Raw genomic sequence first — 27,425 nt, 5'->3', positions numbered from 1 at the left:
TGGACAGTCTTTCTTCCAGTGCCCCTTTTCTCGGCAAAAGGCGCATTCATCTTTGCTGGGTCTGGATCTTGACTTGGATCTTCCTTTCTTCGTTCTCATATGATTTTGAGAACGACCTCTCACGACCAGTGCTTCTCCTTCTCCACTCTTTTATTTTTCTCTCTTTCTTTGTTCATAGTTGTACAAGGCAGAACAAACTTCTTTGAGGGACACTTCATCATTCCGATGAAGTAGAGTAGTTTTGAGGTGCTCGTACTTATCGGAAAGTGAACTTAATAACATTAAGGCCATATCGCCATCACTAAAAGTCACATCCATATTCTGCAAATTTGTCGCCAACTTATTAAAGCTGGTGATATGATCATTCATTGTAGTACCAGGAACATATATATGAAGCGTAACAGTCTTTTTTTCATATAAAGTTTATTTTGACTGTTTTTCTTCAAGAATTTATCCTCCAATGAATTCCACAATTTACTTGCAGAAGTGTTTTTGGTATATGGATACTTCTGTTCTCTTGCGAGGTTAGATCAAATGGTACCACAAGCAATGCGATTGATAATCTTCCAATCTCTTTCTCCGATATTGTCTGGTTTCTTTTCTTCTATGGCAATATCTAGTCCTTGTTGAAAAAGGACATCAAGAACCTCAGCTTGCCACATCCCGAAATGTCCTGACCCGTCGAAAATTTCAACTGCAAATTTTGCATTTGACATAATTCTTGTCATAAGCGAAGATGCCAACGACGTATTACTAACACCTGATGTGGACTCTTCATTTTTATTATCTCCTATTTTTGCTACAGATACTATTTATTTGCTGACAGTACAAAAGACCAAAGTAATTCTTTTCTGATGTGGAAGTTCAGACTATGCTACAACCACAGAGCATACTAATATAGAACATTGGCTCTGATACAAATTGTTGCGGAAGCCAAATATATAGAGAGTGATTAAATCACAACTACTATATCTAAAGGTAGCTAATAAATAGTAAATGAGACAATAATAAAAAGAAAACCAGAAATTAACGAGGTTCGTCAAAATTTAATTTTTGCCTAGTTCTCGGACACAATAAACTCAAACTTTATTTCACTCCAAAAATACAAGTGAAATACTACAATAGAGAAAGAAGATTTAGATGCCTTAGGAGATAAGAAGACAAGTGAGAGATGTTTACAAATGAACAAAACTCTTGTTATTTATAGAAGGAAAATGGCATTAATAATGTCATGCATGACATCATATTAAGTGTGATCATGCAATGTAGATGCATGAAAAATGCATCTACCAATTTCTTCCTAAAAGGAGGCTGAAATGTTCACACTAGTTCACATTAATCTTGTCAAATTCAACCGTATTTATATGCATATAGATGTTATGCTTACGAGGTATAGACTTGAAAAAAGTATCAGAAACGTCATCTGCGTTCTTCCTTAAAAAGGAGGCTTGACCAGTGTAAGCTAATATGAGCGCTGGGTATGTGACACAGCACATGCTTATTTGTATAGACTGAACAGTAAAATGACCAACGTCTGCAAATAGTGCCTCCGTTCCTGCAATTCGTCATTCACTATTTATTTAATCACACTCTTTCTGCAAATAGTATTAATTAAAGTGAAGGAAATGATACCTGTAACTGAAAGAACAACCCCGCCAAGAGAAATCCAAGCATCCTTTTTATTTCTCTTGAAGTAGTCTATGATGTATTTAGGATTAATAGCTTTGACAACACTTGTATCATGCTTTACCAGGTTGTAAACTCCAATACCAGCAATGAGTGACAACCACACACAAATTATTGGTGCAAATGTGTAGCCAACTTTGTCAGTTCCAAATCTTTGAAACGTAAACAGCAAGACCAGGATAGCAATTGAAATCCAGACAATCCTTTCTGCATTCCAAGAAAACAAATATTAGATTATATATTACATATGGAGTCTAAAACAATTAACTTCGCCAACAATTTTTCTATGAATATTTCCGACTATCATTTTAGATACTTTTCTACCACAGTCAATGAAGTTTTCTGGTTTCTTCAGAAAGAAGATGAAAGTGGGTAAATGCTTACTCGCACGCGTTGTTAACATTAAATCATATCAACTTATCATGATTAAGTGGTTTAGGCCTCATTTGTTTGCACTTAATGGAGGTATGAATCTTAATCATTCAGATCTCAGACATTAAGTGTGTTTGTTTTTAAAATCTGAATCTTAATTGTTCAGATCTTAATCGTTACATGTGTTTGTTTTTTTTACTTCACAACTACTTAATGGGTCTGAATAGGTTTGTATTATTAAAATCTATAACATAGACTTAATTTCATTAAGATGCTATCATTCATATTCATTATTAATTGCCGTCACCGCCTACCATTATCAACTAGCACTATGTCACCCATCACCACCATCATCCTCAATCATAACAGCCATCATTGTCGACTACCACCATCCCCACCACTATCAATCTCAACGACAACCAATACTCATTCACCTCAACTACCACAACTAACCACCACATCACCATCAACAATCATAGTTGGCACTGCCCACCATTATAAACTACTATCACCCACCACCATCTTCCTCAATCACAACTACCACCACCACCACCCGCCATTATTAACTATCACCACCCACCACCACCATCCTCAATTATAATAGCTACCACTACCAATCACCACTAGCTACTACCCCAAAACTACCACCATCAACTAAATCTACCACCAACCACCGCTTTTAGTCGGCATTCACAAACACTACCGTTAGCCATCACCGCCAGCAACTATCATATTTTAAAAAGCTATATACTTTAGTGATGGAATATTAGATTAATTAGTATTTTATTTGAATTTTATGTTTATTAATTTTCAAATAAACGTAAATTTTATACATTCAGATATTAAAAAATCAAACAATCTTAACCATTTAGCATTCAGATCTTAATACACATCTTAACATTCATATGTGTATTCAGATTCAGATGTCTTAATCTTAATACACATCTTGATATTCAGACGTGTATTCAGATTTAGACGTCTTAATCTTAAAAAAACAAATAAGGTCTTAGTGATGTGAGAATAAATATTAATTAATCATGATTAAAGGCAACAAGCTTATGTACAAACACATGTCATGCATCTATTCGACAGTTTACTTAAGATTTTAGGTGCTAGCCCAATTAAGAGGACAAGTTAAAATTTATAGGTATTTCGACATATAGCAAACGGGTAAAATTTATGGAATCAAGTCATCAAATCAAGGGCGGAGGCACAAGTTAAAATACGGGTTTGGTCGAACCCAGTAATTTTTGCTCAAACAGTGTATTTGATGTATAAAATTCATTAAATATGTACAAAAATTAAATTTAGAAAACCAATCACTAACACTTAAAATCGTATCCAGAACCTGTAAGGTTAAAATCCCGACTCCGCTTCTGCGTCAAATAAGAAGGCACGTCGGCCTATATATGTAAGTTACCTTCGGTAATGGCTTTGGGAGCTGCTTCTTTAATTCCTCCAACAGCAGATAAAACTGCCACATCAATTGAAAGTTTAAGTTATCAGTACATATATGATGTTTACGTTTTGTACTAAATGGTGTTAAAAATATTTATTTATGAGGTAACAGATTAATCTGTATAATAAATATTAATTAGTAACTTAGTCAAAATAGTAGGGGTTAACTTAATACAAAATTCGAGTAAATTTCATAAATAGTCATATAACTACGACTTTTTTTCACTAAAGTCATATAACTTTATTTTCTTACATAAAAATCATATAACTATGACTTTTTTTTATCAAAGTCACATAACTATATTTTCTCATACAAAAATTATAAAACTTTTACTAACTCACACAGAAATCATAGTGATCGAAAAATATAATTTTTCAGTAGTATTTTCTTATTTTGTGGGTTTTTATTTTTTATTTTCAATCTAATAAATAATAATCCAACTAAAATAGGAATGACTCAACCCGACCTGGCCCACCCGACCCAATACTCATATATATAAATTAAAATAATACTAAAAATGAATAATAAATCCTTCAAAACATGATACATGAAATGAAACAATAAAAGAAGAAGAACAATATTGCAGAGAAAAGAGAGAGATGATTCTTATTAACTTTGGGATGAATTACAATGGGGTAAGACCCTCTATTTATAGGGAAAAAATGACTTAGCCACAAAGTAACAAACTCTCTAAAAGATAGACATTCACTCTAAATACAATTCTATTCATAACACTCCCCCTTGAATATCTATTCAATAAACAATGTGCCACGTTAAAACCTTAACTAAAATAAAATCCAGTGAAAAAAAAATTTAGTAAAAGAAAAAGAGTACACATGTTTAATAATACGCCTTTTGATTGCCTCGTTAAAAACCTTGCAAGGAAAATCCAGTGGGATAAAATCTTATAAGGGAAAAAGAGTGCAACGCATATTAACTCCCCTTGATGAGAGTATCAATTCACATCCTTGAGCCTTTGCATCCCAATCTTGTACACCAGCTTCTTAAAGATTGATGTCGGTAGAGATTTGGTGAACAAGTCAGCCATATTATCACTTAAACGAATTTGTTGCACATTGATATCACCATTCTTTTGAAGGTCATGTATGAAAAATAACGTTGGTGAAATGTGCGTTGTCCTATCTCCTTTTATGAATCCTCCCTTCAATTGGGCTATGCATGCTGCATTGTCTTCATACAAAATCGTGGGTAGTTTGTCACACTTCAAACCACATTTGTCTCGAATAAGATGTATTATAGACCTCAACCATATACATTCTCAACTTGCTTCATGAATAGCAATTATCTCAGCATGATTAGATGAAGTAACCACGATTGATTGCTTAGTTGATCGCCAAGATATGGTAGTGCCTCCACATATAAACACTTAGCCTGTTTGAGATCGAGCCTTGTATGGGTCAGATAAATACCCAGCATCGGCATAACCAACAAGATCGGGATTGTAATTATTTTCATAAAATAAGCCTATATCAGTAGTCCCTTTTAGATACCGCAATGTGTTTGATTCCATTCCAATATCTTCTTGTAGGAGCAGAGCTATATCTTGCTAAAATATTAACTAAAAGGTTATGCTAGGCCTTATTGTATTAGCAAGATACATTAGTACACCAATTGCACCAAGATATGATACTTCAGGACTAAGTATCTCTTCATTCTTTTCTTGAGGTCGGAACGGATCTTTATTCACATCAAGTGATCGAACAACCATCGGAGTACTTAATGGATGTGCTCTATCCATGTAAAACCGTTTCAATACCTTTTCTGTGTAGGCAAATTGATGAATAAAAATCTCATTTGCCAAATGTTCAATTTGCAAACCGAGACATAATTTTGTCTTTCTGAGATCTTTCATTTCAAATTCTTTCTTTAAATAATCAATTGCCTTTTGGAGTTCTATAGGAGTTCCAATAAGGTTTATGTCATCGACATATACGGCAAGTACAACAAATTCCGACATTGTTTTCCTTATAAAAACACATGGACAAATAGTATCATTTATATAACCTTCCTTTAATAAATATTCACTAAAACGGTTATACCACATTCATCCCGATTGCTTTAGACCATACAAAGATATTTGCAATTTGATTGAAAGCATTTCTCGGGACTTTGAATTATGTGCGTCGGGCATTTTAAATCCCTCGGAAATTTTTATGTATATCTCATTATCAAGTGAGCCATAAAGGTAGGCGGCAACCACATCCATTAAATGCATGTCAAGCTTTTCATGGATAGCAAAACTAATGAGATAACAGAACGTTATAGCATCCATAACAAGAGAATACGTCTAATCATAATCGACACCAGGTCTTTATGAAAATTCTTATGCAACAAGGCGTGCCTTATATCTTTGTACCTCATTTTTCTCATTTCTTTTAAGTACAAAGACCCATTTATATCCAACAGGCTTAACACCATTAAGTGTTTGGATTACACGCCTAAAAACTTCACGTTTTGCAAGAGAATTCAACTTTGATTGGATTGCTTCTTGCCATTTTAGCCAATCACGTCTTTGTCGACATTCTCCAACAAATTGAGGTTCAAGATCCTCACTATCTTGCATAATTCTAGATGCAACATTATATGCAAAGACATAATCCACCACTATATCCAATCGATTCAAATTTGTCATATCGATTGGATTTATTGATAGTTCCTTATTTTCCTGAGTCTGAGGCTCAATGATTTCCTCATGAATCTCAAGGTTGGTTAAATCATGGGTTTCTTTATGAGATTCTTTCGTAGTATCATCTTCATCATTTATTTTTCTTTTTCTTGGATTTCGATCCTTAGAACCCAATGGTCTGCCACGTTTTAGGCGTGCTTTTGATTCATTAGCTATGACACTAGAAGATTGTCCAACAGGGACATCAATACGGATTGGTACATTCTCTACAGGGATATGTAATTTTGTAATTCTTTTCAGATCCGTAAATGCGTCTAGCATTTAATTTGCTATTTTCTGCAAATGAATAATCTTTTGCACCTCTTTTTCACAAATAGAGGCACGTGGATCAAGATGAGATAATGATGGATTTTTTCACAAAATTTCTCATTTGGTTTCACCATTTTCTCCCCCTAAATTTTGGGAAAAATGTCTCATCGAATCGACAATCTGCAAATCGAGCAGTGAAAAAATCTCTTGTTAATGTTTCGAGGTAGCGAATAATGGAGGGTGATTCAAACCCAACGTATATTCCTAACCTTCTTTGGGGACCCATCTTGGTGCGATATGGTTGTGGTACAGGCACATATACTGCGCATCCAAAAATTCTTAAATGGGATATATTAGGTTCATAACCCAAAACTAATTGTAACGGGGAATATTTATGATAATTTATCGGTCTGAGACGAACTAGCATTGCTGCATGAAAAGTGGCGTGACCCCAAACAGAAGTGGGCAACCTCGTTTTCATGAGTAACGGTCTTGCTATCAATTGCAGACATTTAATTAAAGACTCTGCAAGGCCATTTTGATTGTGAACATGAGCTACATGATGTTTCACTTTTATCCCAATTGATAAGCAATAATCATTAAATGCTTGGGATGAAAACTCAGCAGCATTATCAAGTCGAATAGACTTAATTGGATTATCGGAAAATTGTGCTAGCAATCGAATTAATTTTGTAAATGCGAGGTTGCGAGATGATAATAGGCACACATAAGACCATCTAGAAGATACATCTATTAAGACCATAAAATATCTAAACGACCCACTAGGTGGGTGAATATTTCCACAAATATCCCCTTGTATAAGTTCCAAAAATGCATGGGACTCATTCTGTAATACCTCGAAAAATTTTGTAGTATTTTAAGACCATTAAGAAGATTGGCGGGTACTAATTATATTAATTTGGGTATGAACAAGACTGATAATTTAAATTATATCAATTGATAATGATAATATATGTATGAGGTGCATTAAGAATGGTTTATAGTCTCTAAGAAAAGCCCTAAGGCTAAGTCAAGTTGAAAATTATATGATGGGATAAAGTTTCAAATGAGTTCGCACAAGACCTAACTTCAAATGAGCATAACTCTCAAGGTATGAAGATTTATATGGTGTATAACCTATCAAATCAAAGCCTTGGAGTCTAGTTTCCAAATCATTAAACCATTCATCATTTGGATATGCATACAGAAATCTAAGGCTATATTACTGGACCTATGTCATATGCGCGCCCAGATGCGCGGCCGTGCATATTTGAGAGTTTCTGCCTCAGGTGCACGGCCACTTGCCCAAGTGCACGGCCGCGCACGTAGGAACCCATTAAATAACCCCAAGTCTGGGTAGAGAGAGGGGTTAAGTCATTTTTGAGGTAAAACCTGATATTTTAGAGAGATGTAAGAGCATTTTAGAGAGAGAAGAAGTAAACCTAACATTCTAATCATCCAATCTTGCACCAATCTTCAAGAATCAAGGAAGTTAATCACAAGATATTCATAAAAGAGGTAAGGTTCCATACCCTAGTTTTTAATTTCGGGATTTGGATTAAAAGTAGGCCATAAGAAGTATGATTCTTGGGCGTGAGAGTATTATGTGTACATGTATGGATTTATTATGGAAATATGAGTATGAATCAAGTATTGGAACTTATGGTATAGTGATTGGAAGCCATAAATTCTTAATTTAAATACATAACCATTATAGAGATTGAAAGGTAATTATTTGATGGAATTTTGTTGGTTGGGTGAGAATGGTTGGTCACACACGTGATGTTAGGATTATAAGTTGTTAAAGAATGATGGTGGGATGAATTGTTGGTAAATGATGGTAGTTGGAAGAACTAATTCTATGGTTAAGAAATGTATAAATGTATGCCTACTAGGTGTTTGGTAAATTGTCTAAATGGCCTAAACTATGGAATTGGTTACTAATGTTGGTCTCATTGGATGTTGATATTGTAGATTGCAGTTGCTTAGTATAGTAGATCATTGTAGTATCATTAAGGGGTGAATTTTAGTTTCGGATCATTGGTATTGAATTGAGGAGACAAGAAGGCATTCAGAGGTGGATACACGTGGAATGAAATTTTCTGAGTATGATTAGCTAGCTCGACGTTGGGTTCGTCTTGTTGAGGTAAGTAACACTTCTAAACTTGGTTCTGAGGGTATGAATCCCTGAATTTGGTGTTATATCAATTGTTGAAGGTGATGCACACGGTAGGTGACGAGCGTGTGGGCGTGCACCATACAAATTGTGACTTAATATATTCTATGGAGTTGTAAAATATAAAGAATCTTATTATTATCCGAATATTCTCATCGTGTTAGGAAATCGAGCTGAGACCCTTATTAAAGATCATGTTTAGGCTATGTGCTGATATTTTTGGACATATGGGGTTGTGTTGCTATTGAAATAATTGTTTTAAAATAAAATGTACATTTCACACTCAGTCATATTCGTCCATTGTGAGGATATTTATGGGATCGAGCTACGCGCCGCAGCAGGACATATTGGCTTTATATATGTTGTCATTAAATGGATCGGGATTGCCCGCCTGCAGCAGGCCAGAATGGCTTTATACATTATTATTGTTCTGGATCGGGGCTACCCGCCTGCAGCAGGCCTTATTGCCTTTACTATTTTATGGATCGGGGTTGTCCGCCTGCAGAAGGCCTTATAGGATTTGTTATTATATAGATCGGGACTGCCCGCCTGCAGTAGACCATATAGGCTTTATATCACGCTTAGGCTGAAGGAGCCCCTCCGGAGTCTGTACACACACCCAGTGAGCGTAGATGATTACATATATTCGGGATAGATTTCCCAGGGCATGGACTTGTCTTACTGATTTATATTGTACTAAATTTACCTGGACATGGATCTTGTCTGTATCATTTATATTTGGGGATAAATTACCCCAGGGTTGGATTGGCCTTATACGGTACTGAGTGACTGACTATCAGTCGATGTGTATTTATATACGAGTTGGAACACCCCTGGGCTGGATTGGCCATAAAACATACCGAGTGACAAAATAATTTGTGACCAGTATTTACATGAGGTCTTTCTACTGAGACGTCATATACCTCATATCATGCAGTATTAATCTATTTCACTTGTACTGAGTTTAAATGTTAAACTTGAAAGCATGCCTACATTTTTGTACCATTATTTATATTGGACTGTACCTGCAGAGCTCGTCATTGCTTTCAGCCTAGAGGTTAGTTATGTTACTTATTGAGTTAGTTGTACTCATACTAAACTCTGCACCTCGTGTGCAGATCCGGGTGCTCCCAAATACAGTGGCTGCTAGATTTCGAAGTTAATTCTGTTGGGGACTATCAAAGTAGCTGCTTGACGTTCGTAGACTTGATTCCTTTCCTGTTTAATTATTGTACTATTCTATATTTTCAGACAGTAATTTTATCAGTTAGACTTTGTATTCATATTTTATCAGTTAGACATGAGGTTTTGGGAGTGTTTGTATCGGTATTTGCGAGATTTGTGGATTGTGTTTAAATATTATATTTTCAAACTTAAAAGAAATTGTGGTTTATTGAGGTTGTCGGCTTGCCTAGTATCGAGATAGGCGCCATCAAGACAAGTTAGGATTTTGGGTCGTGACACAATCTCAATCTTTGTTGGTGATGGTCTAATAATTAACTTGCCTTGATAACAAGAAGTGCAAGAAAATTCATTATTTAAAGAATCTTTAAATTCTTATTAATTTTGGGATGAATTACAATGGGGTAAGACCCTCTATTTATAGGGAAAAATGACTTAGCCATAAAGTAACAAACTCTCTAAAAGATAGACATTCACTCTAACTACAATTCTATTCATAACACTCTCCCTTGAATGTCTATTCAATAAACAATATGCCTCGTTAAAACCTTAACTAAAATAAAACTCAGTGAAAAAAATTCTAGTAAAAAAAAAAAGAGAACACATGTTTAATAATATGCCTTTTGATTGCTTCGTTAAAAACCTTACAGGGAAAATCCAGTGGAAAAAAACCTTGTAAGGGAAAAAGAGTTTAACGCGTATTAACTCCCCCTGATGAGAGCATCAATTCACATCCTTGAGCCTTTGCATCCCAATCTTGTACACCAGCTTCTTGAAGGTTGACGTCGGTAGAGATTTGGTGAATAAATCAGCCATATTATCACTTAAACGAATCTGTTACATATTGATATCACCATTTTTTTGAAGGTCATGTATGAAAAGTAACTTTGGTGAAATGTACTTTGTCCTATCTCCTTTTATGAATCCTCTCTTCAATTGGGTTATGCATGCTGCATTGTCTTCATACAAAATTGTGGGTGGTTTGTCACACTTCAAACCATATTTGTCTCGAATAAGATGTATTATAGACCTCAACCACACACATTCTCGACTTGCTTCATGAATAGTAATTATCTCAGCATGATTAGATAAAGTAGCCATGATTGATTATTTAGTCTATCGCCGAGATATGACAGTGCCTCCACATATAAACACATAGTCTATTTGAGATCGAGCCTTGTGTGGTTCAGATAAATACCCAGTGTCGGCATAACCAACAAGATCGGGACTGCAATTATTGCCATAAAATAAGCCCATATCAGTAGTCCCTTTTAGATACTGAAATATGTGTTTGATTCCACTCCAATGTCTCCTTGTAGGAGCAGAGATATATCTTGATAAAACATTAACTGAAAAAGTTATGTCAGGCCTTATTGTATTAGCAAGATACATTAGTGCACCAATTGCACTAAGATATGGTACTTCAGGACCAATTAGCTCTTCATTCTTTTCTTGAGGTCATAACGGATCCTTATTCACATCAAATGATCGAACAACCATCGAAGTACTTAATGGATGTGCTCTATCCATGTAAAACCGTTTCAATACCTTTTCTGCGTAGGCAAATTGATAAACAAAAATCTCATTTGCTAAATGTTCAATTTACAAACCGAGACATAATTATGTCTTTTCGAGATCTTTCATCTCGAATTCCTTCTTTAAACAATCAATTGCCTTTTGGAGTTCTATAGGAGCTCCAATAAGGTTTATGTCATCGACATATACGGCAAGTACAACAAATTCCGATGTTGTTTTCCTTATAAAAATATATGGACAAATGGTATCATTTATATAACCTTCATTTAATAAATACTCACTAAGATGGTTATAATACATTCATCCTGATTGCTTTAGACCATATAAAGATCTTTGCAATTTCATTGAAAGCATTTTCCGGGACTTTGAATTATATGCGTCAGGCATTTTAAATCCCTCGGAAATTTTCATGTATATCTCATTATCAAGTGAGCCATAAAGGTAGGCGGTAACTACATCCATTAAAAGCATGTCAAGCTTTTCATGAAAACTAATGAGATAACGGAATGTTATAGCATCCATAATAGGAGAATTACGTCTTTTCATAATCGACACCAGGCCTTTGTGAAAATCCTTGTACAACAAGTAGAGCCTTATATCTTTGTACCTCATTTTTCTCATTTATTTTACGTACAAAGACTCTTTTATAGCCAACAGGCTTAACACCATTAAGTGTTTGGACTACCTGCCCAAAAACTTCACGTTTGGAAAGTGAATTCAACTCTCATTTGATTGCTTCTTGCCATTTTGACCAATCACGTCTTTGTCGACATTCTCCAACAGATTGAGGTTCAAGATCCTCACTATCTTGCATAATGCTAGATGCAACATTATATGCAAAGACATAATCCACCACTATATCCAATTGGTTCAAATTTGTCTCGATATCGATTGGATTTATTGATAGTTCCTTATTTTCTTGAGTCTGAGGCTCAATGATTTCCTCATGAATCTCAAGGTTGGTTATGGGTTTCTTTATGAGATTCTTTCGTAGTGTCATCTTCATTATTTATTTTATTTTTTTTGGATTTCGATCCTTAGAACCCAATGGTCTGCCACGCTTTAGGCGTGCTTTTGATTCATTAGCTATGACACTAGAAGATTTTTCAACAAGGACATCAATACAGATTGGTACATTCTCTGCAGGGATATATGATTTTGTTATCCTTTTCAGATCTGTAAATGTGTCTGGTATTTGATTTGCTATTTTCAGCAAATGAATAATCTTTTGCACCTCTTTTTCACAAATAGAGGTACATGGATCAAGATGAGATAATGATGAATTTTTTCACAAAATTTCTCGTTTGGTTTCACCATTTTCTCCCCCTAATTTTGGGGAGAATGTCTCATCGAATAGACAATCTGTAAATCGAGCAGTGAATAAATCTCCCGTTAATATTTCGAGGTAGCGAATAATGGAGGGTGATTCAAACCCAACGTATATTCCTAACCTTCTTTGGGGACCCATCTTGGTGCGATATGGTTGTGGTACAGGTACATATATTGCGCATCCAAAAATTCTTAAATGGGATATATTAGGTTCATGACCCAAAACTAATTGTACGGGGAATATTTATGATAATTTATCGGTCTAAGACGAACTAGCATTGCTGCATGAAAAATGGTGTGACCCCAAATAGAAGTGGGCAACCTCATTTTCATGAGTAACGGCCTTGCTATCAATTGCAGACGTTTAATTAAAGACTCTACAAAGCCATTTTGAGTGTGAACGTGAGCTACAAGATATTTCACTTTTATCCCAATTGATAAGCAATAATTATTAAATGATTAGGATGAAAACTCCGCAGCATTATCAAGTCGAATAGACTTAATTGGATTATTGAAAAATTATGCTCGCAATCGAATTAGTTTTGCAAATGCGAGGTTGCGAGATGATAATAGGCACACATGAGACCATCTAGAAGATACATTTATTAAGACCATAAAATATCTAAGCGACCCACTAGGTGGGTGAATATGTCCACAAGTACCCTCTTGTATACGTTCCAAAAACGCAGGGGACTCAATCCCAACCTTTGTTGGTGATGATCTAATAAATAACTTGCCTTGATAACACGAAATGCAAGAAAGTTCATTATTTAAAAGAATCTTTAAATTCTTATTAATTTTGGGATGAATTATAATGGGGTAAGACCCTTTATTTATATGGGAAAAATGACTTTGCCACAAAGTAACAAACTCCATAAAAGATAGACATTCACTCTAAGTACAATTCTATTCATAACAATACTTCTATCTTTAATTTTTCTTTTCAAGATTTTTATTCAAATTGATAGCATTTTTATTTCAAGTGCTCTATAATTATACCTTTTGTTTCTTTATTTTTTTGTCAGAATCTCATGCATTCTGAACTAAATTTTTTATGGGGGAAGAATGCACTTTTCGTATTATTTAACTGACGTATATGGGTATTGGGTCAGGTTGGGTTGGGTCATTCCTACTTTAAGATAAAAATATAAAAATAACCGGTCGGCTGAAACTAATTGCATTTGCTTGCCAAAATATTTATAGAATGTGTATGTTATATGTATAACACACACACACACACACACACACACACACATATATATATATATATATATATATATATATATATATATATATAAACATATCAGCTATTATTTTTAGAAGCGGCTAAAAATATACTCATATCTCTTCTATTTTAATTGGGTAATTATTTATTAGACTGAAAATAAAAATAAAAAATAAAAAACGTAAAATAAGAAAATACTACCGGAAAATTTATTTTCTGACCACTATAATTTTTGTGTGAGTTAGTGAAAGTTTTATGATTTTTGGGTGAGAAAACAAAGTTATATGACTTTGCTAAAAAAAGTCATAGTTATATAATTTTTATGTGAGAAAATAAAGTTATATGACTTTGGTGAAAAAAAGTCATAGTTATATGACCATTTGTGAAATTTACCGTACAAAATTCAAGAAATATAAATTACCATCTAAAGTAAAAGAGGGAAAATCGTGACGTGCCTGAGATGCAGGGAGTGAGGACACCATCCCCAATAACCATAGAAGTACCAAGCATTGTGGCAAAGAGCATAAAGAACTTTGCAAATGTACTGTTTTCAAGCATCAATTTCAGTTTTGAAGCTCGACTTGTGCGATTATCTGGCAACTCAAGTTTGAAAGTCGACACATTTCTGTCTTCTGCCTCTTGACTTGGAACTAATCCCACCTTAGCATATCGGCATATCAAAGAATATATCGCAAATGTTCCTCCTGTCGAATATTTTCCAAATGATCATGCGTTAATTCACTCTGACTAGCTTCTAATTTCTACTCACAAATTAGTGTTTGAAAGAAATTTTACATTCCAGCATAATTTAACCAGTTATATCATATTATTTTAATTTATCTTTCATGTTATATCATATTAGGCATACTATAAACACAGTTATTAAGCGCCCTACTCACAAATAAAAAGATGTTTGATCTTGTATCGAAAAGAATGGCAAAATAGGATGTGTGAGGTCATGAACACGTCTAATTTTATTGTAACTCTAATGGTCTCTTTATATTTTTCAAAAAGAAATTACATATTTAAAAGCTAAATAAAGAATACTATAAATCATAATTTCTCATAGTTTAAATATTTTTAAAAATCTTTATTAAGAAGGTCCTTTTAACTCATCAAATAGTGGAAGTGTAATTCTTTGATGAACGGAGATAACAAAAACACGTATTATAATATGTTAGTATAGACAAGAAGTATTTCTAGTATTATATATTGGCATAAAAATTATCAAGCATAAAGTGACAAAATTCAGTTGAAAGCTATTACTAACTCCAGTTTGCTTCGTTTTCTACTCCTAAGAATACAAGATACCGTCTCCTCCTTTTGCTATTGGCACTATACAATCTTGATTATACGATTTCGGCTGTGTTTCCAACGAACCCATATCTCTATCCCATCACAGAGAACCCACAATAAGGAACATCGAACAAATGTAATAATTTAATTTCTGTTAACAATATAAAGAACTTTAAATCATCAGTTAGTCAAAAATCAATTACAGGTAAGATTTAATGGTAAGTATAGGTTGATCATAGCCTATCAAATTAAATACTATGACTTGTTGGTAGGTTATGACCTCCCAAAAAAATTACGAGTAAGTCTCATAAAAAGTTAAAATTTGTAATCTTAAATTAAAGGTAAGCTACCTTCTATAATAGTTAACGGTAACCTATAGTAAAATTTATTTTTTACAACGGTGAATATAACTTAAACTCATAAATTATCTATGCAAGAGTGCAGAAAAAGAGGTGAAAAATTACCATCTCCATTGTCATTAGCTCGGAGAACGATGAAAACATACTTCATGAGAGGAATGAAGGTGATAGTGTAAAATATGAGAGAAAGTACGCCAAGTATAATCCCATTAAGAAATGTGCTTGAGTAAACATACAACGGCGACGTTCCAATATCACCATACACCACCCCTATGCTCTGAAACGCCAGTTGCAATATCACTGACCATTTTGCTGCCTGTTTAACCACAAAAAAACATTACTCCTACTAACTTAGACATAAATAGACATAAAGACGGAGCTAAGATTTGAAACTTATGAATTTAAGATTTTAGTCATTTTAAATTACCGGGATTTAAATTAATAATTCGTACTCTAAATTTCTTAAAACAAATAGAGAGTTTGAACCAAGCTACTAATTTTGACGAAATTCATTTTTCTTCACATCTATATATATGAACTTTTAATTCCATATCCTTGTTTTAATCAAGACTATGACCGTAACAATTGAGCCAAAATTAATTAAGGAGGTTAGAGGTAGCAGACCTTTTTTGCGTGGGGTACACGGCTGGATTCCAAATCTAAGGAGTCATATCGTTTTAAGTTGTGACAAGAAAGTTCCTTTCCTGTGAGCTGACGTTGCATTCTATATTGCTGCTCTCTGCCTATATTATATCATGATCACTGCTGCTCGTCATCTTTTTTTTAATCTATGAAAGACTGGTTTTCTTCTGGTCCCTTCAAAGAGGTATGAACTGGCTATTTATAGACCTAAAAGAGTGATACCGAATTGGCTTTAACGCCTAAGCTTAAATGCAACTGTTTGACGATGAAAACGTACTTAATCGCAGTACCAAATCAACAAATGTAAGATTGTTTATTTTTATATATACATACATTATTACTCAACTATGCATGGTTAAGTGACATATGATGGGTCCATCCCATGGGTAAGGATGACATCTTACTTTTTTTTGGCTTTGAAATGTCAAACCAACTAAAGGAATTGTGAAGATTTTATGGCAAATATTTCTTTGGTTTCACATTGAATATTTGACTTTTGCCAAACTCATGAGATCATTGATGTCATTAATGAAGCAATCCTAAACACTATAAATAAGTGTCTCACTCTCATTGTAAAATACACCAACAAAAAGAGAAAGAAAGAGTGAGGTTTCACAGACAGGGTATAAGAAAATAGTCTGTGAGAAAAATAGAGAGTGAGCGATATTGTAGTAAGGTGGAATATCAAAAGAGGGTTATTTCTTTTGAGTGTTGTAGTAGTCTTTGGAGTATTTTACTCGGACCTACAAAGTGTAAAATTCCTTGCTATAGTGATATCAGTTGCTCGTCTCGGGACCGTGATTTTTTCCTTATTCAAAAGGGTTTTTCACGTTAAAATCTTAATGTCATATTCACTCTTTTATTCTTGTTAATTACCGTATCTCGGTACGACGTTATTATTCCGTTTTTATTACTGTGAAAATTATTTCTTTACGGGATTTATTCCCAACAACATGTACTCTCACTTTCATTTAAACATCTAATTAAGGTTAAATTGATTGACTTAATGTAATTAAAAACTAAGTGTGAGTGAGCATTTACTCGGTTGAATTTAGTTTCTTTTATCTCTTCACCACATTAATTAGGTATTGAAAAATGTTTTAGAAAGTTGTTCAGATCATTTATTATACAAACATAAAATTGAAAAGAAAATAATACCATGATTTTTTAGAAGAAGTCAAATATTTTAAATCAAATTTAAAAAAACTAAAAAATTACTTATTATGGATGGTTAGACTACAGTATATTTTAAGCATTTTAACTCGTGCATTGGGATAATCTGAAAATTCTTGTGCTTCGACAGGAAACATGACAAGACATTCGATTCCGGTTACTTCCATTCTTATTCAGTTGTTTTTAGTTTAGATTGCATATCTACCATGTATTTTATACTAATTGGTTTGATATTTTCATTTGGTCTGTGTTTGATAATATGTGAAAAGTATTTTCAAGATTTCATTTCATACAAATTTGATAAATTTATTAGGTACTTTTGCTCATGATAGTGGAAAGAGTAAAAATATGTACGGAAAATAATTGGAATAAGCTAATAGCTTTATCAAATGATTATGATTGGGAAATGACATTGTATAGCAGCTCTCAAAATAATAGCCGAAAAATGTATATATTTACATTGTCCTAGAACGAACTAAAACCAGATTAAGGCCATTTTTACATTATTCGCAAATCCAATTTAGGATGCGCCTTCCGCATTACAGTGACGGTAAGTCTCTTGTACGGGTAAGTTTTTACCGCACACTCAGCTTTATCATATATAAATGTTTTACCCTAAAATTTGGATGTTATTTTCTTACATCTTGTTACTCTATTGTCACTTTGCCATCTTCTACATTAACGTTCGATTATTCATGAGGCTTTCTTGTGTTGCTGGAGCATTATCCTCCAGCACCTTCCACTAATAAAACACATTTTGAATGTGAAGTTTTTCTATTGTCGTAGTGAAGCAAGCTAATTGAAAGTGTCCAAATATTGAAATTTAAACGTCCTAAATGACAACAACTACCCATTAATTCTGTGACAAATAAGAAAAATATTTCATCCATTCACTTTTACTTGTCCACAATGAACTTTGCACGCCCCTTAAGAAATTATAGATGAAGTGTATATTTTACCATACCCATAATACTGATAATATTTTGAGAAATCTTGGAAAATGATTTGTGAATGAGTAATTAATGATAAAGGTAAAGCAAGAAAAAAAAAAGACATAGTCTTCTCTTGATTTGCTAAAATTGATAAAAGTGAAATAATATATTTTTAGTATATTGGACAACTAAAAGAGAACGTTGGAGTATTCTTCTAGTTCCAACTGAAAGAAGCGCAGTTATTAGGTTAGACCACTGGAGTGTGATTTCGAGGCCAAAGCCAAAATGAGGGTTAGACCACTGGAGTGTGATTTCGAGGCCTAAGCCAAAATAAGACAACACAAAAACCAGCGTATTGTTTTTGCTGTACATTGAACTAATAAGTTTGAAATCCTATTTGGCTATTTTAATGGTTGCTGCTTTATGGTTTTTCGTTAAATCAAACAGAACTTTGTTGGAACGGCACCAATACACAAAATTGTTAAAGCCAAAAAAAAGGAAAAGAAAAAAAACAATAGTTTCTCCGGCAATCAACAAGCAAGTATAAGGAGCGAAATCGAAATTAATCATCTAGATTTTGTTGTATCTTTCTCTATATTTATGTTTTTCTAACTTACTTCGTGGTAGTTCTTAAAATCAACACCACCTTGGAATTTTCAAGTTGACACTATTAACTTTCAAATGCTTTCAAAAGCGTTCTTCGTGTTGGGGGTTTTATTCCCTCGCTTTATTTCTTTGTTTCTCTTTCGATAGAAGGAAAAAATGCCTGTAGCTTTTTCTTAGATACAAACTGGAGCTCCAATGGCACACAAACTTTTATGGCTGCCATATGTCATCTTTATCTGATCAACGAGACAAGCAAATTGATACTGAACAAATCAGCTTAAATGACGCCAAATTTCATTATGACATACAACGCACAGTTTTTGGTCCAATTAGGATACAACATTTTCTCTGGATGCATAGTACGATATTTGGCAAAAGTAGCACCATCAAAATGAGAAAATTTGGTGCATGAGAATATAGCTCGTTTGGAAGAATGGTTTTTTTCCTCCTCCTTATCTCCATTTAATATGAGCTATATATGGTTTTCAGAAGTGGTCAACACCAGAGATGCTGCACGAGTAACTGCAGCTTTGAATTCTGGCTCTTGGCAAAAATAGCTCTCAACAAATCCGAGAAAAAGGTGATTTACATGGCTATTTACTTGTTAGCATTTCTTTGACATCTTTCAAAGATTGGATTATCCACAAGGTCTTTTGCAGAAGGACGGCGTGTTGGATCTGGGTCCATCATTACCTGGGAGCATTCACAATTTGAACGGTAGAGAATCAGCATTTGCTTCTACAGATTATTATGGATTAGCTTTATGGTACTTAGTCACGGACAACAACAAAAAAATCATCTAAATAATTGTGCCTAATTATTTTGAAATATACTCAGGATATGAAAGATGATCATGTCATATGAAAAGGAAAGCATATAAGCAAATATTATCCACAGATTTATTAAGATAGTAAAAGGGAACAACTTATTACCTTGAGCAGATTCTGAAATTGCAAGGAGTGACCCGGAAGAAGAGGCAATTTCCCCTCCCTGAGGTTTAGAAAATGAGGCCCTGATTCTGGCAGTGGAGACCCTCTAATAAGTTCATATATTGCAGCACCCAAGGAGAATACGTCAACTTTGTCAAGATGATCATAGTTCTCATTAAGTATTTCTTGAGGCATATAACGTGCATCCCCCTCTTCGATCGGCTGGCTCTTATCAAGAAGAGTTGCACATCCAAAATCACCAAGCTTATACACACCACTTTTCACATAAATATTATCTGGCTTTACATCTAAATGAGCTACCCCTCTCTGATGGATATATTGCAATGCCTTGGCTACCTGCATATCAGAAAACATCCAAAAAATAAAGATTTTGACCTCAAATAGAAAACATTTACCCTCAGCCTTCCCAATTTCCATCCCTAAAATAAAACACACGCAGATACAGAAGAACAAAACACAAGCAAGGGAAAGTCAAAAGTAAAATGAGGTCAGTAGACAATAGGAGAACTCAAAGCATTTCAAAGAAGATCAACTCAGTGTCTCAGACAAGGACCAAAAGCACAAAAGATTTTACTATACATTTCTTCTGTCTCTCAACAATGTAATACAGTTCCAGTCATGTCTCAATCTAGAGGATAGTAATAAATCCTAGGATACATGAGACAAACAGCTTCTCTACCAACCAAAAAGGAGATATTTAGAGGGTGTTTGGATTGGCTTAAAAGCTGGTCAAACCACCTTAAAAGCACTTCTGGGCTTATTTGAGTGTTTGGATAGACCATAAAAGTGCTTTTAAGTCAAATATTTTTAAGCTAAAACACTCAAAACAAGCCAAAAGCAATAAGTTGGGGTTGCCCAACTAAATGTAAAGCAAGTGTTTGGGGAGTTGGCCCGACCCGTTTGGTTTATTACTTTTTGGCTTACAAGCTCCTTATGTTTGACCAAGTAATTTACCCTATTATCCCTTTTATTTTTTCTAAACCCCAAAACTACCCTTCCCTTACTAATTCTCGTGTCATTTAATCACCGTTTTCAAGCTTTCTGTTGCTATTTTTCAAACTTTTGTCAATTTCTTCGAAGAGTTAAACGTAAGCCAACAGTAGTTTTGTAAATTAATGTTACATAAATATTGTTCTTTTAGCTTCTTTTTTGGTTCCATAATATTTTAAAACAAAACTTTGCTGTTGAATTCTTTCTTTTCTTTTTTCTTTTCGTTTTTAAATTTGCGAAACTATATTCTAAATCAAATCTTTCACCCAGTTTACATTTTAACCTCAAATTTGAAGCTATGAGCGGAAAAAATATATATTTTGGTCAAATAATTAATTATTGCATGTTACTTGAATAAATAATTTATATTAGACAATCAATTTAATTGAAAGTGAACTAAGATATAAATTATTTGTATATGGATTAATGTAAAATATAATATTATAGTAATCATCGTCTTTATAGTGTTAACAACTTTAAGGATATTTCAGTCATTTTAACAGAAACAAGTGTTTACCAGCACTTGTTTACCAAACACTTCAATAACTTTTTTTTCCAGTTTCAGCACTTTTATCCAAACACTTAACTGCTTATTTTTAAAACAAGCTCGAGCACTTAAAAAGTGCTTTTAAGCACTTGTGCTTAAAAGCCACTTTTTTTAAGCCAATCCAAACGGGCTCTTAGACCCCATATATTGATGGTATCAGCTCTTATACCAGATATAAGGCAGATCCTCTTTTTTTCCTTTTTCTTTTCTTTTTTCCTTTTTCTTTTCTTTTTTCCTTTTTCTTTTTCTAGTGACAACCTATAGACTGATCCTCTTTTCTCATGTGAAATTAAACAAGCACCAACTCGGAGCAGGATTTCTGGGCTACATTATGCATTTGAATGAAAACTAAGTTATAGAAGTAACACCCTTCCAGTAAAAACAACAAGAATGGATCTAGACTTGGATATTGTATTTTCATGAAACAGATTAAAAACATTCTGAAATATAGCATGTCGCAAGTATTAGGATGGTAGATTAAGTGCTGAGTATACTAGCCTACAGTTGCTTCCCTTAATGTGTAACAGGAAATAGCAGGTGGAAATCATATTATTTTAGCAGGGGAAATTTCATATTTGGCGATATGATCATTGGTTATGTAGATAGTCCAAAATCATCTCTTTGGTATAGACAAATTATCATTGTTTTGCAAGATATATATATATATATATATATATATATATATATATATATATATTACTTCAACCTTTTTCCATAGACTTAGACGGTCAGACTCGGTACATCCCACAAAATAATAGCTCTTTAAGATTCAAATAAGAGCCACACCTGATACATTGCTTCCAAAACTGCTACCTCCGAAGATAGTTTAGAATATTTTTTGTTGGATAAGCTGTGGTCACAGAGCTCCATTTGGATGTAAAGATGTTCATTTTCAAACCAAGAAGAGTAATAGCCAACCACGTTCTCATGAGGTCCTGTAAGTATACATAAGAAAAGATGTTAAAGAATAATCTCGGGGGTAATTTAAATGATAATATCAGCAACAGAAGTAGGTTTGCATGCTACCTAAAGCAGCCAAAGCTTGCACTTCCATTAAAGCCTTTCTCCTGGAAGAACACAATCAAAATGCATAAATATGACTGAGCTGTATTGAACAAACAGCCTGTTTGACATGAAATAAGATATTCTCCTTGGTGAAGCCATATTACAAAATTGTGGTCAAATCTATTGGAAATGTTTATCTTGGAGAAAATACTATATGCCAAACGTAAGAAAGAGTACACACATTATGAACACAGCACAATTTCTAGTCCATTCTTACTATCATATATCTTGCTCCAATAGACAAATAAGTATTTATTATCTCCAATTCTTGAAACTTCTAACAAGCCCCAAGCAACAACACCCTGGCTCCACCCTCAATTTCCACCGGCACTAGATGCTACCAACTAAACGGTCAACTGGACATCATAAAATAACTTAGGGGTCGTTTGGTAGCCGGTTATAGGGTAAGTTATTCATGTATTGGCAGTAACATAACTAATACCATGTTTGGCAGCCTTTAGTTACTTTATACAAAAGTCAGCATAACTAATGTTATGTTTGGTTACTTTTTTCTATTAGGGGTATAAGTAATACATGGATAAGTTATACAACAAATCTATGTATAATTTATGCAAGGTAGAATGCAGAATAGCTAATACATGTATTAGTAAAACATGGATTAAATTACACATTGTATAATTAAAATAAAGTAAACATTTAACAAAAAATAATTTCTACATTATTATCCATACATTATTAATATTTACATAACTAATCCCTTCATAATTAAACCATGCATAACAAAACCCTGCATAACCAATCCCTACATAACTAAACCATGCATAACTAATTCCTATATTACTAATACCCGTAACCAGCAACCAAACGACCCGTTAGGAAATGATTTTTTTTAGGTATAAGATTTGTCAAAAAAATACACTCTAGGCTGAACTTTTTTATGTCATATCAAATATCATACATAGCATAGTGTTCAAAGAAGGGAAATTATCACCTATCTGTGTCTTGATGTAACTGTTTCGTGCTGTGTTTCACAGCATACATACATCCATCGATTCTCTTCAAAACTTTGAAAACACGACTGAAGTTCCCGGTACCAATTTGCTGAAAGAATAAAAGGATTTTAGATAGGTATAAAACAAACTTCAGAAAGTATTGATCGGAGTCTAGAATACAAGCACCAAACATACCTCAATTTCATGGAAATCACTCCGGTACCGCGATAGACCATCATTACCAAAAATAACAGGGTTAAAACCTACAGATTAAAGCACAAGTACCATTAGGAATTTGACAGAAAACAAAACAATGACAGCACCACAAAGAACAGGAGATCACACTTCAATTTACTTTTCAAGCACTAAATTGTTATAAGGAAAATGGAATTCACCAATTATTCAAACTTCATGACCAGTACCTGCGCACTTTGATCTCCGGTTTCCAAAAGGATCAACATCTATCTCTGAAGCATCCCTGAGATAAGGGTTTCTAATGCAAGGAGGAGGCATGACTCGATATCTTAAAGCAATAGCAGACTGTGACACGTAACTGTGACCCTTTTCTGACTCAGTTATCTTTTCTGATTTCGTTTCATCTGACCCAAAAGCATCTTCCGGAATATCTGCTAGCTGTTGCTGGCCAGGGAAATCGGAACTAAGAGATGTTGCCGATTTAACAGCTGTAAAGATGGACATCATGAAAGGAGACAGTAAGAAAGTCAATTTACAATCTTACGATTAAATATGAAAGATAATTGTGCATACGATAAAATTCCTTACATCCTAAAGTGGAATAGAGAGACAGATTTCCAGAATCAAACGGTGTCCAACAGTAACAAGGAAACAAGCTAAAAATAGAACCTCCATGTATCAGGGGTGGCGGAGCCAGGAATTCATACAAGGGTATTCAGAAAGACACTACAATGTTAGACCAAGTAATTGAACCTATGATTGAAATATTCAAAATCTAATATTTGAACCCCCTTTGCCATTGAACTAGAAGTTTCCTTATATCAAAGGGATTCAACAGTTTATATATAACGAAAAAACTCGAATTTCTTTGCATAGTACAATTTTTCAACAAGGGATTCAGTTGAACCGCCTTATTCCTACCTAGCTCCGCCCCTGCGTTTTAGCTGCTCGTAAATCATAAAACATTATAATCACCTAAAGGATATTCATACTGTACATTATACGGTATCTTAAACTTTCAAAGATTGGGTTACTCTAGTGGTAAGCACCCTCCACTTCCAACCAAGAGGTTGTGAATTCGAGTCACCCCAAGAGCAAGGTGGGGAGTTCTTGGAGGGAGGGTGCCGAGGTCTATCGGAAACAGCCTCTCTACCCCAGGGGTAGAGGTAAGGTCTGCGTTTACACTACCCTCCCCAGACCCCACTAGTGGGATTATACTGGGTTGTTGTTGTTGTTGTTAAACTTCAAAAGACTATATTCTGCTCTAATTCTCTTCAATATCAGAATGGGCTATAAGGTAATCATTGATATGTCAATACGCTGGCATAATTCATCTATGCTTCACCGTTTGATTTCCAAGCACCTTATCTCACTCAGTGGTGGAGCTAAATGTATTCGAGGGGTGTCAACTGACACTCTTTCGTCGAAAAATTACATTGTGTAGCTAGGTAAAAAATAGTTTTATATGGATATACATTATATATTGACACCCCTTGACTTCTTCGTAAGTTTACTTCTTTATATTTTGACACCTCTTAATGAAAATACTGGCTCCGCCACTGATCTCACTCAACCAGATTTGTCATGCCTCAAGAGTACAACTAAAAAATTGAAAGACGAGAACGTGCTTGATAAAAAAATTAAAACTTGACAGAGCTGATAATGATTTCACAGATGAAATTTGAAGAGAAATGGAAAACAGAGTAAGAGAATATGTTATACCCAGTCGCTGCCTCTTTCTTGCTACAGTTTGAAGCTTCTCAGGTGATTTAGGACAAGGCATACAATCATCCTGACAAAAAAGAAAGGAAAAACGCAAAATATGACATACTGAAATTATAGCTGGCATATAGAATAAATTTTAAAAAAACTCACAATTTCGAACACTCTGGTAAAGAAATTACCTTATTACCATCAAGCCCATTACAAATTGCAGGTGCATCTGGTGTTAGGTAGTCGGGAGTACTGCATCCCAAACACTAATTAAAAATAAGACAATAAAAGAGCTAGAGGATACAATGTGAAAATTAAAGGGAGAAGATTTACTAACCAGAAGAAGTCTTGGCTGAGAATGAAATCCTTGTTATCCCCATCGGCAGCATCAGCGTCAGTATTCGACGGCAAAATTGAAGGGAAATTAGATTGAGCTGGCGGAAGCACTTCAGAATCCAGAAGTTTCTGGAATCGAGAAGGATTTGATAAAGGAAGAGTTGAAAATGAGGATTGGAGCTGTTGTTGATTAGGGAGGGGAGGAAGGGAAACTTTGGAAAACCCAACAGTGAAGAGTGAACCCTTGTTCATTCTTTTCGTGTTGCTTTTGTTGTTTCTGCGTGGTGTGCTTGTTCGATTTAGGGTTTTCCTCTTCATCGGATGGAAATGGAGTTTACTGTAGAGAATTTGAATAGTGCTCTTGGATTCACCTCTGTAATGGTGTCAGTGTTTGGCAAATGGGGAATTAGGGGATTTAGCAAATGAGATTCAAATTTGAGCGGGTTTATATATTTGGCTATTATCTGCTGCTTCTATGTATAGGGAAGCTTAGAGCGTGCTGTGTAAGCTTTTCTTGGGCCAATAAAGCTACTTTTAGGCCCAAGGGTTCCAGAACATTGGGTTAGTAGAGGTTTTTACATGGGGATTTTTATATGGCTATACTATATTAGAAACTTATTTATATATGTTCTTTATATTTTATATTTTTTAATAAGTATCTAGGTTTTTCTTACAAATTGTATACATTACTCCTTAAAAGGCACACACCCCATTATTTGTGTGTCACGGCCCAAAAATCACACCACAGGCGTCCTGATGGCACTAGGTAAGCCGATTTCAATTACATTTTTTTGGAGCCATTTATTTTTTATTAAATAAGTAACCTAAACTAACAGCGGAACAAATATGAATGTACAACCTTCCAAGACTGGTAGTACTAAGTCACGAACTCTAACCGAATACATGGAGTGATCACGAGGACCGAATATACAATACTGTTTGATTAAAAATTAACAGTACAATGAAATAAAAAGACTCCAAGGGACTGCGACGATCAAGCAGCTCTACCTTGAATCCTTACGATCCCGCTTTAACTCTGCTCAAGTTTGTTATCTTTAATACCTGGCTCTGCACAAAAATATGCAGAAGTATAGAATGAGTACACCACGGTTGGTACCCAGTAAGTATCAAGACTAACCTCAGTGGAGTAGAGACAAGGTACAGTCAAGACACTCACTAGTCTAATAGCATGTGCAATATAATATACAAAATAATAGGAAGCAGATAACAATATGGGCAACATAAAATAACCAGTAATATGCACAACAGACAACAAGAATATCATTAATATCGCTTAATAATTAATAAATACAATTACACACAATAAATCAAATCCTTCAAATAAATGTCTTTCACATATAATTCTTTCAAATAACTCTCTTTCAAATATAATTTTCTCAAATAATTACCTTTCGAATATAATACCCTCTACATAAAAATCCTTTCAAATAAATATTTTGAATATAATCCTTTCAATTAAAAAGTTACCGTGTGACACCTCGTTTCATAATCATAAAAATACGAGTCTTAGCCCATTTTTATATTTTTCATAAACACGAGTCTCAACCTATTTTTCATATTTCCACGGTACCTCGTGCCTATAATTAAATCATCATGTTTCCTCCGGCACCTCGTGCCCTCATTTCATATCACAACTGCACGGACAATTCATGTGCCAAATATCATTATCATTTAATCACAGCACCTCGTGCCCACAATTCATATCACAACTGCATGGACAATTCAC

General features: G+C 34.3%; 2 protein-coding genes across 2 annotated transcripts; both read right to left on the bottom strand.

Annotated features, from left to right (window-relative positions):
• Positions 1 to 14,338: 14,338 nt before the first annotated feature.
• On the bottom strand, positions 14,339 to 16,377 carry LOC138907275 (potassium transporter 5-like). The gene is made up of 3 exons (XM_070197866.1): positions 16,201 to 16,377; positions 15,682 to 15,892; positions 14,339 to 14,625 (listed from the first exon to the last, which is right to left on the bottom strand). The coding sequence occupies exons 1-3, from the start codon at positions 16,297 to 16,299 to the stop codon at positions 14,339 to 14,341; spliced, it is 597 nt and encodes a 198-aa protein (XP_070053967.1). The 5' UTR covers positions 16,300 to 16,377.
• A 2,809-nt stretch (positions 16,378 to 19,186) lies between these two features.
• LOC104117927 (wee1-like protein kinase) lies at positions 19,187 to 26,130 on the bottom strand. Its single transcript, XM_009629078.4, has 10 exons — positions 25,680 to 26,130; positions 25,534 to 25,594; positions 25,352 to 25,421; positions 23,857 to 24,117; positions 23,630 to 23,697; positions 23,434 to 23,543; positions 22,443 to 22,483; positions 22,203 to 22,351; positions 19,862 to 20,215; positions 19,187 to 19,622 (listed from the first exon to the last, which is right to left on the bottom strand). Exons 1-10 carry the CDS (start codon positions 25,994 to 25,996, stop codon positions 19,527 to 19,529), a joined length of 1,527 nt encoding a protein of 508 aa, XP_009627373.1. The 5' UTR covers positions 25,997 to 26,130; the 3' UTR covers positions 19,187 to 19,526.
• Between the last annotated feature and the right edge of the window lie 1,295 nt (positions 26,131 to 27,425).

Source organism: Nicotiana tomentosiformis, chromosome 1 (assembly GCF_000390325.3).
Source record: "Nicotiana tomentosiformis chromosome 1, ASM39032v3, whole genome shotgun sequence".
NCBI classification, from domain to species: domain Eukaryota; kingdom Viridiplantae; phylum Streptophyta; class Magnoliopsida; order Solanales; family Solanaceae; genus Nicotiana; species Nicotiana tomentosiformis.
The sequence above is the reverse complement of the archived record's forward strand: the minus strand, read 5'-3'. Positions and strand labels throughout refer to the sequence as shown.

Excerpts from the sequence above, each read along its gene's own strand:
- LOC138907275 (XM_070197866.1), bottom strand. The coding sequence starts at position 16,299 with ATGCAACGTCAGCTCACAGGAAAGGAACTTTCTTGTCACAACTTAAAA. Across the intron at positions 15,893-16,200 it reads GTGTACCCCACGCAAAAAAG|GCAGCAAAATGGTCAGTGAT; the intron begins GTCTGCTACCTC and ends GTGGTTAAACAG. Across the intron at positions 14,626-15,681 it reads AGCTAATGACAATGGAGATG|GAGGAACATTTGCGATATAT; the intron begins GTAATTTTTCAC and ends AATATTCGACAG.
- LOC104117927 (XM_009629078.4), bottom strand. The coding sequence starts at position 25,996 with ATGAAGAGGAAAACCCTAAATCGAACAAGCACACCACGCAGAAACAAC. Across the intron at positions 22,484-23,433 it reads TTACATCAAGACACAGATAG|GAGAAAGGCTTTAATGGAAG; the intron begins GTGATAATTTCC and ends GTGTTCTTCCAG. Across the intron at positions 22,352-22,442 it reads GCAAGCTTTGGCTGCTTTAG|GACCTCATGAGAACGTGGTT; the intron begins GTAGCATGCAAA and ends GTATACTTACAG.